The 19,345-nt window shown below is 34.7% G+C and overlaps 1 protein-coding gene across 1 annotated transcript in view; it reads right to left on the bottom strand.

The window, feature by feature from the left end:
- Window positions 1-19,345, bottom strand: part of LOC118149139 (uncharacterized) — a 429,176-nt gene that overhangs the window by 183,211 nt on the left and 226,620 nt on the right. The window contains exon 2 of the mRNA XM_078355141.1: window positions 3,356-3,427. Within this exon, the coding sequence (XP_078211267.1) occupies window positions 3,383-3,427 (45 nt within the window). The 3' untranslated portion in view covers window positions 3,356-3,382. The remainder of the gene's footprint in view (window positions 1-3,355; window positions 3,428-19,345) is intronic.

A 19,345-nucleotide genomic window follows, 5' to 3' on the forward strand; every position in this document is an offset into this window, starting at 1 on the left:
ATTAGGGCCTGGTTCACAGACAGTTCAGCATGATATGCAGGCACCATATGAACGTGGACAGCTGCAGCACTCCAGCCCTTTCTAGGCCATCCCTGAAGGACAGTGGTGAAGGGAAATCTTCCCAATTGGTAGCACTTCAAGCAGTGCACCTGATTGTGCCCCTTGCATGGAAGGAGAAATGGCCAGATTTGTGATTATATACTGATTCATGGGCTGTAGCCAATGGTTGGGCTAGACAGTCAGGGACTTGGAAGAAGCATGATTGGAAAATTGATGACAAAAAATTTAGGTGAAGAGGTGTGTGGGTGGACCTTCCTGAGTGGTCAAAAACTGTGAGAATATTTATATCCCAGGTGAGTGCTCACCAACAGCGACCGCAGAGAAAGATTTTAATCAAGTGGATAGGATGCCCTGTCTGTGGACACTACTCAGCTTCTTTCCTCAGGCACCCCTCTCATCACCCAATGGGCCCATGAACAAAGTGGCCATCGTGGCAAGGATGAATGTTATGCATGGGCTCAGCCACATGGGCTCCCACTTACCAAGGCTGACCTGGCTATAGCCACTGCTGACTATCCAATTTGCCAGCAGCAGAGACCAACACTGAGCCCTCAAAATGGCACCATTCCTCAGGGTGATCAGCCAGCTACCTGGTGACAGGTTAATTACATAGAACCTCTTCAATCATGAAAAGGGAAGAGGTTTGTCCTCATTGGAATAGAAACCTACTCAGATATGGGTTTACCTATCTGGCATGCAACGCTTCTGCCATGACTACCATTCATGGACTTACGGTTTATCCACCATGATGGCATTCCACACAGCACTGCCTCTGACCAAGTCACTCACTTTACAGCTAAAGAAGTGTGGCAGTGGGCTCATGCTCATGGAATTCACTGGTCTTACCATGTTCCCCTTCATCCTGAAGCAACTGGATTGATATAACAGTAAAATGGCCTTTTGAAGTCATAATGACAATGCCAACTAGGTGGCAATACTTTGCAGGGCTGGGGAAAAGTTATTCAGAAGCCTGAGTATGTTCTGAATCAGTGTTCAATATATAGTACTATTTCTCCCATAACTAAGATTCACAGGTCCAGGAATCAAGGTGTAGAAGTGGAAGTGGCACCCCTCACCATTACTCCTAGCTATCCACTACCAAAATTTTTAGTTTCTCTTCCCACAATATTACATTCTGCTAGCTAGAGGTCTTAGTTCCAGAGGATGGAATGTTGCTACCAGGAGGCACAACTGATTTTATTAAACTGGAGGTTAAGATTGCCACCTGGACACTTTGGTCTCCTCCTACCTTTAAGTCAACAGGCTTAAAGGGAGAAAGTTACAGTGTTGGCTAGGGGAATTGACCCAGACTATTAAGAAGAAATCAGTCTGCTACTTCACAACAGAGGCAAGGAAGAATACTCATGGGATACAGGAGATCCATTAGGATGTCCCTTATTATTACCATGCTCTGTGATTAAGGTCAATGGGAAACTACAGCAGCCCAACCCAGGAAGGACTACAAATAGCCCAGACCCCTCAGGATTGAAGGTTTGGGTCACTCCAACAGGAAAGAAATTCATGATCTGTTGTGAGGTGCCTGCTGAAGGCAAAGGTAATACAGAATGGGTAGTAGAAGAAGGTAGTCATCAATACCAGCTATGAGCACGTGACCAGCTGCAGAAAGGAGGACTGTAATACTGTAACTGTCTTAGGCTAAAGTTAATGAAGAAAGGAAAAGACTTGAAAACTGAAAATTATGAATTATTGCTGAAGAAAAATATAAAAGGCAAAGACAAATGGAAATATAGTCCTACATAACGGATTGGAAAAGTTCATATTGTTAAAATGTTCATACTATCTAAAGTGATCTACAAACTCCATGCAATCTTATCAAAATCCCACTGAATTATTTACAGAAATTGGAAAAAAAAAAAACGCTAATATTTATATGTAACCACAAAGGTATCTAGCTGAAAGCATCCTGAGCAAGAGGAATACAGCTGAAGGCATTACACTTCCCTTTGTGTAAATATACTACAAAGGGCAAATAATCAAAACAGTATGGTACTAAAATAGAAACAGACATATAGACCAATGGAACAGAATAGAGAACCCAGAAATAAATTAATGTATTTATGGATAACTGATCTTCAACAAGGGTTTTAAAAACACGCAATGGGGAAAAGGTAGTCTCCTCAATAAATAGTACTGTGAAAACTGGATATTTACATGAAGATGAATGAAAGTAGATCATTATTGTACACCATATCCAAAAATCAACTCAAAATGGACTAAAGAACTAAATATATGACCTGAAACATAAAACTACTCAAGAAGACATAGGAAAAACATGCATGCCATTGACCTGGGTAATGATTTTTTAAAAATATAATCCGAAAGCCACAGATAACAAAAACCAAAATAGAGAGTGGTATTACATCAACATATAATAATTCTACACAGTAAAAGAAACATTCAACACAGTGAGGAGACATTCTATGGAACTGGAGAAACTACTTTCAAATTATATGTCTGATAAGAGGTTAATATAAAAATTTATGAAATATCTATATACTTTTATAAAAAGAAACTAAAAACTCAATTGGAACAATAGGCAAATTCCCTGAATAGACATTTTCCCATGTAAGTTATAAAAAGTTCTCAACAACATTAAGCATCAGAGAAATGCAAATCAAAACCACGATGAAATACCACCTCACACCTGTTAGAATACCTCTGATCAAAAAGACAAAAGTTAATAAATGTTGGTGAGGGCATGCAGAAAAGGTAACCCTGTATACTGTTCTTAGAAATGTAAATTGACATAGCCCTTATTTAAAAAAAAAAAACAACAATATGGAGGGTCCTCATACAATCAAAACAGAGCTACCATATGACCCAGAAGCCCCAATTTGTCTGTAATCCAAAGAAAATGAAATAAGTATGTTGAAGAGATGTCTGCACTCCCATGTTCATTGCTGCATTATTTGCATTAGCCGAGATGTGGAAACAACCTGAATGACCATCAGCAGACTAATAAAGAAAACTTGTTGTATATATGCAGATAAATAATGGGGCATTTCTCAGTGTTAAAAAAGAAGGAACTCTTGGCATGTGCTTTTTTTTGGAGCACGAGCTGACTAAAATAAACCAGACACGGAGAGACAAACACTGCATGATCTAACTTATATGGAATGTAAAATAGTCAAACACATAAAAGCTGAGAGTAAAACAGCATTTGTGAAATTAAAGGGTAAGAAATGGAGAGATGTTGATCAGAGGTACAAGGCATCAATAACACAAAATGAATACCTTCTGGGCTTTTAATGCACAGCAGCCTGACAATACTTACCGGAAATGTAGCTGGTGGGAGGGTAAACTAGTTCAACCACTGTGGAAGAGAGTGTGGCGCTTCCTCAAGGACCTAGAAATAGAAATTCCATTTGAATGAGCAATCTCATTACTGGGTATATACCCAAAAGATTATAAATCATTCTATTATAAGGACACATGCACACGTATGCTCATTTCGGCACTGTTTACAATAGCCAAGACCTGGAACCAACCCAAATGCCCATCGATGATAGACTGGACAAGGAAAATGTGGCACCTATACACCATGGAATGCTATACAGTCATAAGAAACAATGAGTTCGTGTCGTTTGTAGGGACATGGATAAATCTGGAAACCATCATTCTCAGCAAACTGACACAAGAACAGAAAATCAAACACCGCATGTTCTTACTCATAGGTGGTTGTTGAACAATCAGAACACATGGACACAGGGAGGGGAGCATCACACACTGGGGTCTGTTGGTGGGGGAAAAGGGAGGGACAGCACGGGAGGTGTGGGAGGTCAGGGAGGGATCATATGGGGAGAAATGCTAGATGTGGGTGACGGGGGGATGGAGGCAGCAAAACCACATTGCCATGTGTGTACCTATGCAACAATCCTGCATGATCTGCAGGAACCTAAAGTACAATTTTAAAAAAAGTATCATTTCTCTGAAATTTGACGAGGTAGACTTGAAGTGTTCTCACAACAAAATAACCAAGAGAAAATGGGAATTATGTAAGGTGATAGATATGCCAATTATTTTTATTTTAGTCATTATTTCACAAAGTATATATATGTCAAAATATCAAAAAGCACTGCCTTAAATATACATATATTTGTCAATAATATCTAAATAAAATCAGGAATAAAAGAATACCCAATGTTATGTGGTGAAAAAAATCAAAGATGGTGACCTGAGAATTAGATGTGTTCTTGGATCTTGATTGTACCTTTAAGCAGATGCTGTGCTCGATAATTAGACAGCTTGATTAATAGGTGCCTTTAAATTACTGGTTTCAAGAGAATCCTTGAGCTACACTTTTGTCTAAGAATTCTGAGTAAAGTGAGGGTTCAGTCCTATTTCTCTATTGCCTCTCAGCCATCCCCAGGTTCAAGTGGTATAGACAGGGTGAATTTTTACACAAGGCCAAAGATAACAGCAATGTGTCGTTATATGTGACTGCTCAATAGAGCATTTAATTTAAAAGTAAATATGAAACATTAATATTTCTAACAATTGACTCCAATTGTCTCTGGGTGTCACCTCCTCCCAATTTATTTGCCCCTGTCCCCCATCTTTTGTTGCCCCTCTTTCTGCTTCCCCTAGCAGTCCTTAAAAACAATAATGGAAAGTACACTGTTATTATCAACAACAATCTCTGCTCTGTAGCAGAAATCTCGGGTTCCCAAAAAGCAATTTAATGTCTTTCTTCACATTTCAAAGACTCATTAGTGTGTTCTACCAAATAATAGTATAACTTATATCTAGCTGTACGTTAACTCTTTTACCTCAAGGATTACTCTAAGGGGAAGACAGAATTTTTATTTTCACTAGTATATGACTTTTGTAACATATGAGTGTTATAACTTTGACAAGCTACACTCACTTTTTTCTCTAAAAAGTTACAAATTACAAGAGTATAGAAAATAACACAACAAACCCCTAAATCTTCAACTCAGTTTATCAGATTTTAACATCTTATCACATTTGGTTCAAAGAGTTGCTTTATTTATTGTTCATATTTAAAAATATATATTGGAAATACACTGTAATACAAAAGAATGTATACAACGTATGCATAGTATCCACACAATGCTGCTGGATTCAGTATTATTAGATAAATATTATTTAGATTTGAGTTGGTTAATAGCGTGTACTATTAAAAAGCCAGTTCCTGATAAGCAGTAAGCCAGCAGCTAATGGCTACTAGTAACAGGACAGCTCAAATATTAACACAGAAATAACTACAGAAAGATCTTTTGGAAAATGCTTCCCTAAAGCATTCCAGTTTTACTTTCAGATTATTTTTCTTTGACCCAAATCCTATGATAATAAATTACTGAAAACTGATGGTGTTTTAAATCATTTCCATGTGTCAAGTATTGTTTTACAAGAGAACTTTATGAGCCAATTTATAAAATCCTAATAATAACACAAAGACATGGCCATTATACACAGAGAACGGAGAGATTTATTAACATTTAATTACTGATGAGAAAGTTGATGTACAGTGAAGTGAGTTGTTTTCCCAGAATAAAACAGGTTTCAAAGCTGGAATTTGAACCTATTAATAGGATTTTTTGCTTCTGAATCTTTTCATTTAATGATTACATCATATTGCTCTTCTAGCTTAAAATATCAAATTACGTCTTTAGGGTTAAGAGAAGAGAATAGGCATTCCCTGCCTCCTCCATCTCTAAGGAACAGGGATTTGAAGTTCCTGAGCTAATAAGTCATGGGATTTGCACAAGGTCCGAGAAAGATATTTGGATATCGTTCTACAGCTGACATTGAGATCACTTATTAATAAATGAGCTACTGTCAACAGAGATTTACTTTAGAAAGATGTAAATTTTTTTAAGAAAAATACTTTCAAGACCAAAAGATATTCAAGAGATAATGGAGAAGGAAGTTTGTCACACACACACACACAAAATCCTGTAAAAACCGTGAGATTTATTTGCTTGTAAGCTAACTAGCTAGCCTGCCACAGTTTCGTAAATGCTGATAGTGTATACTAGACTGCTGAGTCAAAAAACTTTATTACTCCAGACAAGAAGAACTGCATGGTTCCGTCATTTCTTCATGTCCTCAAAGTTCCATGAAGATGATGACTAGGGGACTCAAAGGATCCTCCCAAATAGAGGGTCTATGTTGCTGGTGAGGAGACTCAAACTTGGAAATCCCCAAATCTCACAAAGAGGATGCTGGAAAACTTGTGTTCAACTTTTGCCTTGCAGAAAGACATTATCTTTATTATTTTGGCAGGGAAATAGAAATCTGTCCTCTGCCCAAGAGAAAGACACAACTCTTTTCCATGGTGTTTTGCTGTGCAGACATTTTTGAAATAACAGTTCAAGAAAAATACTGTCATAAAACATAGTAGTATCCCCCAACAAAGTCAACAAAGTAGAATACATAACTTTTTTCTGAACTTAACATAATTATAAAATCAGGATCCTACCTAGCTTTCCACACCAAATGAAGGGAAGCCCAGCTACTCACCAGAAAGAAGAAACCTTTTCCTCAACTTGAGCTATAAAATATTTCTTTATGAGGAAGATTATATAGTGAAGAATCAGGCAAAAGATGTAGTTAAGTGTTTCATTTAATTAACAAAATAAATAATATTCCACCTGTAGGTGTTTTCTATGCTTGTTCTCAATAGAGCCAAAGGTATTATAACAAAGAACAGCCACATAAAATCACTTTTTGATGATTTCAAGAAAACTAATGAGAGATTCATTGTTGGTTTATGAGTATTTGACTGAACTTTATAATTGTTAATATCTATAAAAATGCATGTATAGTTATTTTACATGTGAAATAGTACACTTACACACGATAACACTCTAATGCAAGTATAATCAATCATTCTTATTGTTAGGCATTAAAATTGAATCCTGCTTTATATCCTTTATTAATCAGTTTAAAGGGTTTAATATAGTACTCTGAATTATTCTTTTACATCAAAAGCCTCATGTTTTGAATTTCCCCCAATCTCATTTATTAGAAAATTTTTTTCTTCATAAGAATTTCATAGGGTTTTATTAGAAAAACATTTTGAAAGAAAATAATACTAAAAGTAAAAAAAAAATGAGAAAAAACTGTCTAAGAAATTTTGTTTTACAAAACACTTGCTTCCTAAAAGAAAGAAATTATCTACTTATGACAACCAATAAAATATTCTGGAAAAATATTGCCAGAATAACTTTAAGAAACAAAATTCAGAGCTATTATGTAATGATTTAAATCCAATCAAAATAGATGTTTTCAGCTTCTCAGATACTACTAGAATTTCCTGTTCTCTTTTTGTGGATGGAAACCGTGGTAAGAACTTGGGATTAACCCAGCAGAGTGAAGAGGAAATTCATATTGAATAACCATGTTAGTTGTCATTCATCATTATCTTACAGCACACTAAACATAATTTTGTTTCTTTCTAAATCCATGTAATTAACAATATTTTCAAGTAAAACAACATGTCGATGCAGAAGTGCAGAAAAGAAGTCTGTAGCCAAAATAGAGTTATTAAAATTGTCATTCTAAAATTTATATAGCTGATTTGCAGAACATATTCTCTTCTTTCAGAATGTTTTCCAGCAAGAAACACAATTAATCAAAATCCAGTAGCTAATAGGGATTGTGACAATAGACGTAATATCTCCACAGAGATGTCTTAATTTGTCACCCTGGTGCAGAGGTTAAAAAATTTTTGTACACATTTTATCGGAGAATATATCTTAGAAGCCTGTAAATCATAAGCCAATAATTTTCAATAAGCAAAGAAACAATAAATAGGAAAATGACTACACCCTCAGGACATCTAATTTAAGCGAAAGAAAGCACATGCAACTCATTAAGGTCTGATTATAAAACTACACTAGAACCAAGTTCAATAGCCTTAGCTTATAACGGTGTACCTGAATATATGACATGAAAGGGAGCAGAGACAGGAAACAGAAACCAAGTTTGAAGCACATTATACATGATAAACATTTCTGTAGATATTACCTCAGACAATCCCAACAACCACCCCTGCAATTATACATGATGACATCTCCATTTAACAAGTGCTATTTTCTGAATGTTGGATCTTCTAAGAATATATGTGATGAAATTTAATACCCAATTTAAGAGTATTAAGAGTTGGGACATTTGGGAAGTGATTACTCATGAGGGCTTTACTCTCACAAATGGGATTAGTGCCCTTAAAAACAGGTTTCAGTGTGCTCCCTTGACCCTTTCGCTATATGAGGACAGAGTGCTCACCCATTCCACTGTGTGAAAACACATAGAAGGTGACATAAATTAAGAACAGGCTCTCTCCAGTCATCAGATATGCTGGCACCATCATCTTGGACTTCCCAGTCTGCAGAACTATGAACAATAAATTACTATGATGTATAAATTGCTCAATTCAAGATTTTTTATAATGCCCCAAATGAAATAAGACAGAAATTGGAATTGAGAAGTAGACCGTTGCTATAACAAATACCTAAACCTGTGGAAGTAAATGGAACTGGGTAATCATAGAAGCTGGAATTGTTCTGTGATACGATGCTATCAAAGGAGTCTTAAAGGTGACTCTCACGGGTTGGGTGCGGTGGCTCAAGCCTGTAATCCCAGCACTTTGGGAGGCCGAGGCGGGTGGATCACGAGGTCAAGAGATCAAGACCATCCTGGTCAACATGGTGAAACCCCGTCTCTACTAAAAACACAAAAAAAAATTAGCTGGGCATGGTGGCGCGTGCCTGTAATCCCAGCTACTCAGGAGGCTGAGGCAGGAGAATTGCCTGAACCCAGGAAGCGGAGGTTGCAGTGAGCCGAGATCGCGCCATTGCACTCCAGCCTGGGTAACAAGAGTGAAACTCCGTCTCAAAAAAAAAAAAAAAAAAAAAAAAAAAAAAAAAAAGGTGACTCTGAAGCAGGATTTTTTGTTCCTTAGCTCCACAAGGTCAGGCTTCCTGTCCCACAACCAGGAAGAAGTAGGGACATAGACACTCAAAGACTGAGCAAGGAAGAAAGCTTTATTGACATGAAACAGCTTTTGCGGGTCCCCTACACAAAGGCAGGAGAGATCCCAATATTTGAGCTTTTTACAGGCTCAGAATAGGGAGTGCATGCTGATTGATTTGTGAGTATGCACGAATGATCAAAGCAAAGATGGGCATGATAGTGTAGAAAAACAATTAAGAAAGTGTCTGTATTTCAATGTTGAAAAGCAGTGGTGAGAGGAAACATCCTTGACTTACTCTCAAGCTTTGTGGGAAAACTTAGTTTCTCATAATAAGGCATATGGCTAACGGGAGATATTTTTTACATATTCTTTATCAAGTTGAGGAAGTTCCTCTTTACTTTTAGGTAACTGAGAATTTTTGTTATAAATAAGTGTTGTATTTCAACAAATGCTTTTCTGCACCTAATAAAATTGACAAATAATTTATTTTCTTTAGCCTGTTGTGATACTTTACAGTAACTGAATTTCAAATGTTGAGCTAGCCTTGCACATTTGAGATAAGTCCTACTCAGTTACGGGTTACAATTCCTTTTATACATTCCATAAGGTACATTTAAGAAACTAGATAATAAAAATTGTTTAACATATTCAAATATTCTGTCATGAATGATTAAAATAAAGATAGCTTGGCCAGTGATTTCTGTCAAATAAAAATTAGTTGGTTCATGATTTTTCTCCATTTTTTTTTCTTTTTTTCCACTTTGGAGTAAGAACTACTTTGAAACAAAGTAAGTTAAACCTTTGAAAAGAAACTGCACTAGAAGTAGGAACAAAAACATGCTCTTTTTCAATAAATAAATATGTTAATTTGCAGAAACCCTCTTACTGTCAACTTCATAAAATCATAGATTGCTTTAAAGACAAAAATCAACACAAATGTTCATGAAGTAAAAATGAAAAAATAATTTAAAAAATACCAAAATATTCATTAAATGAACTGTCTTCCTTCCATGAAAAGAAACCAAAAGCAGAGGAAATCAGTAGCATGACTTCATAACATAATTACATCTTTCTCTATAAACCACAGATAGGAAGAAACATTATGGATCAGGAACTCAAACATCCGGTATAAAATCATAATACCATCTATGGAAACGTGTGAAACAAATATGATCAATGAAACCTAAAAACAATTTGAATAAAAGACAAAAAAATAATCTTGGCAACAAAGACAAAATAGCAGCAGGAACAAGGAAGGATAAACACAACCAAGCATACACTAAGGAAAAGAAGAGACGTAAAGGGATACATTTAAATAAATCAAAAATTACAGAAGTGAAAGGCTGGAGAGAAAATTACACCACGTAATCTAAAACGATTATTTTGCATGTAAAGGTTTCTATTGATCAAGAATAATAATGTCTTATTTAATTTAGCAATATGTTGCCAGATAAAAAGAAAATTTTCTTTACAATAGAAAAAGTACAGAAAATACTAGATATCTAATTAAATCTCTTGACCAATTTTCAAAAGTATTACATAAATTAAACACAACAAAGACCATACTGTTGAGCAACACAAATATTACTTTTTAACTAACAAACAATTACCACACTAATTTAGAAAGACTGCTTTTCGATAGTCAGGGCATGTATAATTTTCATGCCATACTAGAATTTTTATATTTCTTATGTGTCCTAGCAAATAACTCACAGCAATAAATAAAAGTTAGTGTTTATTTTAAATTATAATTTAAAATCAAGATTATTTACTGAATTGCCTTATTCCAAAAGTTTTTAACTACCAGTAAAAAATAAGTAATTTTCTGAAATGAACTACAACGTCTACAGATTATGTTCCCCAGTAAAGAAACTCAGAGACAGAAATTTGCTTACAGGACGTTTAATAGAGAGGTCTATCAGAACCACAACTATGAGAAATCAAAGGAAACAGTCTGGTGTGGAAGGGCAAGTTGAATGGTAATACAGTCACAGCGAAGGCTTAAAGCAATCTCACGCAGAATTCTGGAGTTGAGTTGCATCAACACTACATTCACTGGTATGTCCACGAGCTATGTAACATGCCTACATCAGTCTCTTGTTTTAGAAGACGTGCTATTCAAGTTTACTAACATGTACTTTATTTTCAGCTTTAGTGTGTGTACACTAAAATTAATATCTCTGTATTTAAGATAGAGCTAGTTATACATTGCACAGTACACGACTAGCTCTATCCTAAATACACTACTCTATCTGACATTCAATACCAGTGCACTGTTATCCAACAATGAGTCATCTCCTGGTTTCAACCAAGTTTACACAAAATATGTTTTAATGATGTTTTTATAAATCATAGTCTGCCCTTTTGTGATTACTTTGCTTCATAATGATGTTCCTTCTTGAATGAGGTTTTGAATATGTTTTTCATGTAGTGGAAAACATTATTCCAAATGGTATCATAGTTTAAACAGCTGTATGTTATATATTTTTAATAAGGTATCTACTAAAATACAAATTGACTAGACTAGACTTAGAAATTATTTTTGTTAAATAATATAAAAAATACTATTACTAGCACAATAGGTATCCTGTGTAGCAGTGGTGAAATAAACACAATAATTTAGTCTATTAATAGTAAATATTTGCTGTAAGTGTTTAGGGATATTTTACTTATAAAACATTTATATAAATATGTGCTAGAAGAAATAGTTCTTTGAGTATATTTCTATTAGATGCAAAATTTATTTTTCTCTATATTTTCTTCTCCAATATTTCACTTTCCCTGTTGAAGAGATCACATCTGCGTTGCAGAAGATGAGTGGCTATGTTCAGTGCATAGTCTTCCTTTTAATTGCATGTAAAAATTAATTTAGATGTTTGAAAGTGAATGTTAATCTACTTGAAAAGTGTCATTTTTGTAAAAGCTCTGAAAAGTATCTATAGGAAATCTCAAAAATGTGTTATAATTTCTATACTTTCTCTCCTTTGAGTTCTTTTCATTAATAGCAAAAATCCCACGATAAACATAATTACGAGTCTCACCATGGCATTGGGGCAAACCTTGTAATAGAGTATGAAGCAACTAAAACATTTAATTATCTGTTGAAAATACAATTACGGTAGTTTAAGAATTTCATTTTCCTTTTATCTCATACAAATTAATGTTCAATTTAACTGTACTCCATTTGACATTTAAAACAAATACAATGTTCTGACAATATGAGAAGCTGCTCAACGTTAAAATTAAGAAATTAATATTTTTATTTCTTTAAAATGACAAATACTCTTGTTTAGCTTTCAAGTTTGACTAAATATAACTATATGTATTTTGGAAGATGGATGTCATATTTATACCTTTTCTTTCATAGAACTAGCCCTAAAATAATTTGCAAATTGAAGGAATAATTATCATTTAATATGACACCTTTTAAATCATCTACAATATATGTATGCATTTACATATTATGTATTTATTTAATATATTTGTTAAGGTTAAGTGATATACAAAAAAACTGTACATATTTAATATATACAATTTGATTAATTTGGACATATACAAAATCTGTGATAACACCACCACAGTTAAAGTTTTTAGATTATCCAACACTTTCCAGTGTTTCCTCGTGTTCTCTGTCTGTGTGTGTTTGTATGTGTAAGAATACAATGTGAGTTCTACCCTCTTAAAAATCTGGAGTGCACTATATAACATACTGTTAACTACAGGCATTATGCTGTATAGCAGATCTCTAGGACTTAGACACATAACATAACTGAAACTTTTTACCCCTTGAACAAGAACTCCCCATTTTCACCACCTCTTATCATCTGGCCATTGCTATTATATTCTCTATGAGTTTCATGATTATAGTTACGTCATATAAACAGGATCCTGCAGTATTCGTTGTTCTGTGACTGACTGACTTCACTTAGCAAGACTGTTGAGAATGGCACTGGAAACCTTGTACACTGTTGCTGGGAATGTAACGTGGCATATCAGCTATGGAAAACAGTCTGGTGATTTCTCAAAATATTAAACCAGAACTACCACATGATCTGGCAATCCCACTTCTGAGTATACAGCCAAAAGAAATGAAATCAGCATCTCTGAGAGATGTCTGCACTCTTAAGTTCATTGCATCCATTTTTCACAAAATATCTTTTTATGTTTTTTATTTTGAATTTTCTAAGATTTGGAAGCAACCTAAGTGTTCACTGCAAAATATCTTGAGAATCTTCTGATTCTTTCCCAAAACCCCTACCTTCTCACAGTGTAGATGAGTTGAATATCTGCAGTTCTATTATTATAAACCAACACTTTTGAGAGGGGATTTTCTTATACTATAAACCAGTAGTTTTCAGAGGTGATTTTTTGCCACATTGTTGCCTCAGTATATGGAAGCCTCTTTGAAACCCTCTCAAACACACACACACAGATACACACACACACACACACACACACACACACACACACGAGATGCAGAATTCTCTTTGGAAACAGTGACTTGATGATGATTACAATCTTTGATTTCATGTTTTCCTTAGGACACCAATGGCATTCCTTGTAAAAATAGGTAATTAAACACCGAATCATTGAATTAAGTCTTTGTATTTTTTTCTTTTTCTTTAAAAAAAAAATAACGTTTTTACTTACGTAACAAAACTGCATGACCTAAAAATGTACCCTGGAACTTAAAAGTTGATAAAAAATATGAACGAGCTTTCGTCGTTTACTTAGTATGTTCCAGGCTTTACTCCAGGCAATTGACAGAAAGGAATATATTTCTTCCTAGTATTAAATAGTAGGTATGAAAAAAATGGATTAATAAGTGTAAAAAGGATTAAAAAGTGGCATGATAGAAGTACATATGAACATGGTAGGAGAAAAACAGGGGCTCCATTCTAACCATAGATCAACAAAACACACATAGAATAATTAGTAAGGTAATACTGCTTCCATGTCTAAAAATGTGAAAACTTTAGGAAATAATTTTAAACAAAGAAAAAGAAAATTTTAAAAAATGAACAAAATTGCATACTTGTGAAACTAACCAATCAGCTCATGAAAATGCAAGTAATACAGTACTCTGGCTCATAAGCAAATTAGTTTTCTATGACTGCTGTAACAAATTGTCAGGAATACAGTGTCTCCAAAGGATAAAGATTTGTTACTGGTTCTGCATGTTTGCAATCCAATCTGGGTCTCACTGAGCTAAAATTAAGGTGTCTGCAGGACAACATTTCTTTTTAAGGCTCTATAAAAAATCATATTTTTCACCTTTTCCAACTTGTAAAGGCCCCACATCTCATTGCCCATTTTCTAGAGTCTCATCTTCGTCTCGTCCTTGTTTTCTGAACCCCCATTCGACTTTTAAGGACCTATGTGATTACAACCAGAGACCATAACCTCGGCAACCTGTAAGCAACAGAAATTTATTTCTCACAATTCTGAAGATTGAAAATGTTATATCGGGGTCCCCCATGGTTGAGATAGGGTGAAGATTCTCTTTCAGGTTGAAAACTACAGACTTCCCATCATATCTTCACATGGAGAAACAGAAAGCAAGGTAGCTGTCTGGCATATTCCTATTAGAACATTAGCACTATATATGGGAGCTTCACCCCCACGATCTAATTATATCACAAAGGCACTACCTCAAAATGCCCCCACAGTGGGGATTACATTGCAACAAATGAATTTGGGGATGGCAGAAACATTCAGTCCCTAACACTGGATTACCAAAAATAAATCCAATTTAATGTCAGTTAGGTTATAAGCATTAGGATGCTTCCATGGGCAGATATCCGTATTTTGAAATTGGATTCCTAGACTGGGCTTTAGAAACTAAGGATGAGCTAAAGATTCAGTGTCAGATTAGCCCGCAAATGACCACCACTCAGAGTGGTTATGAAAAAGAAAAGATCCCACCAAGAGATGGGGTAGCAGAAGAGTTAGATGGAGAACAGAAATTAAGCAAAAGCATGAGATGAATCTTGAATCTGGAGACTCTCTCACTCATTGTATGAGAAATTTAGCAGCTTGGGCCACCTTGATCCAACCAAGTCTTGTTTTTCACTATCAGGTGAATAAATGACTTTTTGTCAAGTGACAGAACATATTGTAGCAAAAACTTCGGTGTTAATTTTTAATGTCACACACTTATTCTATGATCCTTTCATTGTGGGCTGCCCCAGAATTCTGGATGTGATAGACAAACATCCTGGGGCTCCAATTCCAAACATACAATTTAATCACTCAACAGATCTTGAGAAAAATCACTTAATTTTGCTAAACCTCTGTTATTCTTCTTTAAACTAGGGATGATATCCTTATGAGAAAGGATTATTGCACAAATTAGAGATAATGCATGTACAGAGCACTTGGCACATTGCCTAACCCAGAGGAGGTAGCCAGTGATTTCTGTTTTATTGTTGCTTTTATTATTTGACTCCCCAAACAGCATATTGGTGAGAGTCTCTATCTTTCCAGCAATAAAGGAGATATCTGAACTGACAGATAAATGCTCTGGAGTGTACAATTTCTGTTTTTCTTATTCTGGAGAACAACTGATCTGATTTGAAAACTAGTCATTTCAGGAATATATAATGATACAAGCTAAATGAAATGACCACTATGAATATTGATTTATATTGTCAAAAAGAAATAACCTAGAGTCTTAAAAATGACCACTATGTACAAAACAATAATAAGGACACTCTCCTAAATTACAGAACTGATGGCAAAGACAGTTTACAAGGTAAGCAGGAATACTTCTATTCAGCCAATGGTTCTATCTGTAAATGCAATTTTAACGCATGCCTGATAATAAGTGTATATTTCAGAAATTTCATACATTTATTTTTTTCACTGCTAGGTAAATAAAGGTAGTAAGAGATCTTTTTGGGTTCAGAATTTTGGCAATTCACATAAAACCAGAACTATTCCTTTTGAGATTATGATATAAAACTTTAGAATGTGAATGTCTATTTATATTACATGTTTGTTTCATCACACTTTCCTTTATTTTGGTTCCAAACCTTGAAGGTAGAGTTTATAGCACTAAAATAATTCAATTTATTGTCCAAATTGACAATGTCCAAAGAGTCAACATCTAACAAAACTGGAGTGTTATGAAAACACTGATGTGTGTGTGTGTGTGTGTGTGTGTGGAGAGGGAGAGAGAGAGAGAGAGAGAGAGACAGGAGAGAGATTATTTCCATTGTTCTTCAAGCTTTATTTTGAGTTAAGGATCTTCAACCCAGAACTGTTGCTTCCTCTGGAGTTTTCTAGGTTTTTAGAGAACACTGCTTTGTGTATTTTTAGTGTGATAAAATGTTTTTACAGTATTATTATAGCCAGACTACAACCTTAGTCAGAGATATCAAAAATTATATTGTTTTTATATTTTGAAATATATGTAGTTAGAAAATCTGATGCTCTTAAGTTGATAAACCATTGGACCTCATGTTATTTTATGAATGCTGATATTTTTCAATTTGTAATAGTACTATGCTAATAACAAAATAATATTTTCAATTATGTTATTTATTAAGAATGTCTTTAATATTTTTTATTCATTCATTCATCTACCCATTAAACAAATTTTTGAGGTATTATTTCTATGGGCTCGGTACTTTTCTAATACTGTAAATGTGAATGAAATAGCCACAATTCTCTAACTTCGCAAATATTATTTGTGTGTAAAATAAAAAGAAAAAAAATATTTGGTATGCCCACTAATGTCTTGGGTGTATATGGGCACAGGTTGCAGGCAGGGCAGAGGGGTCTTGGAAAATGTAACGTTCAGGTGCAAAAATGCCTGTTCTCACTTAGGTTAACTGGCACAGGCCCTAGGGTGTATCCCTCACCAGGGACCCTTCCTTTCTCTACCCAGAACCTCCCTACACCATTTCCATATCATTAACAACACTAAAGGTATGGCAATATACAAATTTATTAAATTCGTATACTCAAATACATAAAAAGTTACTAAATATTAATATCTAAAATTAAATGTACTTTCATTCTAATCCTAATGTTCTTTTACAGAATTAGAAAAATATTATTAATATGTAAAATACAGAGCTGAATCAAATTTGAACACAAGAAGCAGTAATTTCTCTGTCAGATATGAAAGCATTATAAAACTAATGCAATTAAAGCTGTATAGCATTGCCATACCTATGGACATATAGAACAATAAAGCAAAAGAAAGATAAGACACATCCTCAAACACATATCGGAATCTGCTAAATGTCTGACACGAGAGCACAGCCCACTGGAAGAAAAGCATAGACTCTGCAGAAAAGTGCTCAAGTTGTTCTTCACGTGAAAAAAGTAAATAGATCTTTATTTACACTACACAAAAAAATGAACTCTAAGTGCACAAGGTATCTTGTTAGGAGCAATAACTTAAAATATTTAGCAATTTGGTACTATTATGATATAAGATTTAATAAGACAAGAGAGAGAAGACATAGAAACACAATAAAAAAGAAGTCAAATTTATAGATCTTCAGAGACAGAAATAAAAGGCCAACTCCTGACTGGGACGGGATTTTTTTTCTGGGCCTTTAACAAACATTTAGAAATTACACATAATGTATTAGAATCTCTTACAGATCATTAATAATGAAAAAGAGAGAAGTCAGCAAATGATATGAATCACTATTTTCAGAAGTAAAAATCTGTCAATAAATATAAAAATATTTTAATTACTTTAAATAGAAAAATGCCAATGAAACGTTTTCAAATGCGAAAAAGCAATGATGGATACTATTTATGAAGGTATATACAGATGTTGGAAGTGTAAAGTTGTAGACAGGAAAGATTAACATCTATTGCAAGATCATAGGTTTCTCTAAAGCAGGAGAGATGGGATAACATGTAGTGTTCAACAGGCTGTGGTATTAATCTTGTAAACATGTTTAAAGTATCTGAAGCATAATTAGTATGTTTCTGAAAGGCACAGGTCTTTATTATGTATGTATATGTGTATGTGTGTTTATTCAAAATAATTTTGTTTTCTCAAAGAACATGATTCAATATGCAAAGATTAAATTATATATATACACTTGTTTACAAATCAGTTTTCAATATAATAGAAGGTTAAAAATAGAAAATCAATGTTGTCTACTTTCTGCCCCATCTGTGTTCCAGAATTAAGTGAAATTTCTCGTTATCAAATTTTATCATTTATGTTCTTAGGTATTTGATTGATTATTCTTATAACTACAAATATTCAACAATGAAATGGTTCAACTGTTTTACCTTTCATCTAACTTTGGTCTTTCAGAATATCCTAATTTACTACATCCACATATATAAATATTCCAATTATCAGCTTCTAACAGGATTTATTTTATTCAGAAAATCTTTAACAACCCTCAAGGGGCTTTGAGGTAAAAAGGGATACAATCTCTTGTGTTCGAACAGTTATGTTCAATAGTTACAGCAGTTTGCAAAATTCTTACAACCTTTATCTAAGACAATAATTTTCAATACCATTCAAGTAGGTAACTGGGAAAATCCTACTAAGCTTCTGCCTTTTGCATTTTTTTCTGACTAGGGCTTTATGAAAAATTAAGTAACTAAACACTTCACTGAGAATTACATGTTGAAGAAAAGATTTCCCCTTACTGAAATTTCTAGTTTAGAGCTTTACTGCGTAGCTCCAGAAATGTTCATTTGTGTCTTTCTATCCTCAAGCAAGCCATGAGAATAAAAGGATGCTGCAGTCAGATATTGACTCCATCAAGTGACGTGTTCAGTAATACTGACCAGAAAATCTTCAAGACTTTCACATAGTATCAGAGTTCTTTAGAAAGACCAACCAATAGGATTAACAGATAAAGAGAGAGTTGAAGAGAGAGAGAGGTATACGAGAGGAAATATGTTAAAGGAATTGGCTTACTTGTTGATGGAGGCAGAGAAGTCCTATGATAGGTCATCTGCAACCTGGAGAACCGAGAATGCCCGTATCATGGCACAGTCTAATTTCAAAAGCCTCAGGACCAACAAAGCCAATGGCATACCTCTAAGCTTGAGGCCCAATACCTGAGAACCTGGGGAGGCTGCTGATCCGAGTTCTAGAGTCCAAAAGTCAGAGACCCTGAGGTTCTGACATCGAGGGGCCTGGGAAGAAGGAAGACCTGGACCCAGAAGATAGACTAAGAATTTGTCCTTCCACCTTTTAAAAATTCCATCTGGGCCTCTAGCCAATTGGATGGCCACCCACACTGAGGATGTATCTTTACTCAGTCCACCTACTTACATGCCGTCTTCCTGATATAACCTCACAGACACACCTAGAAATCATGCATTACC

This window comes from Callithrix jacchus, chromosome 18 (genome assembly GCF_049354715.1).
Source record: "Callithrix jacchus isolate 240 chromosome 18, calJac240_pri, whole genome shotgun sequence".
Classification (NCBI taxonomy): domain Eukaryota; kingdom Metazoa; phylum Chordata; class Mammalia; order Primates; family Cebidae; genus Callithrix; species Callithrix jacchus.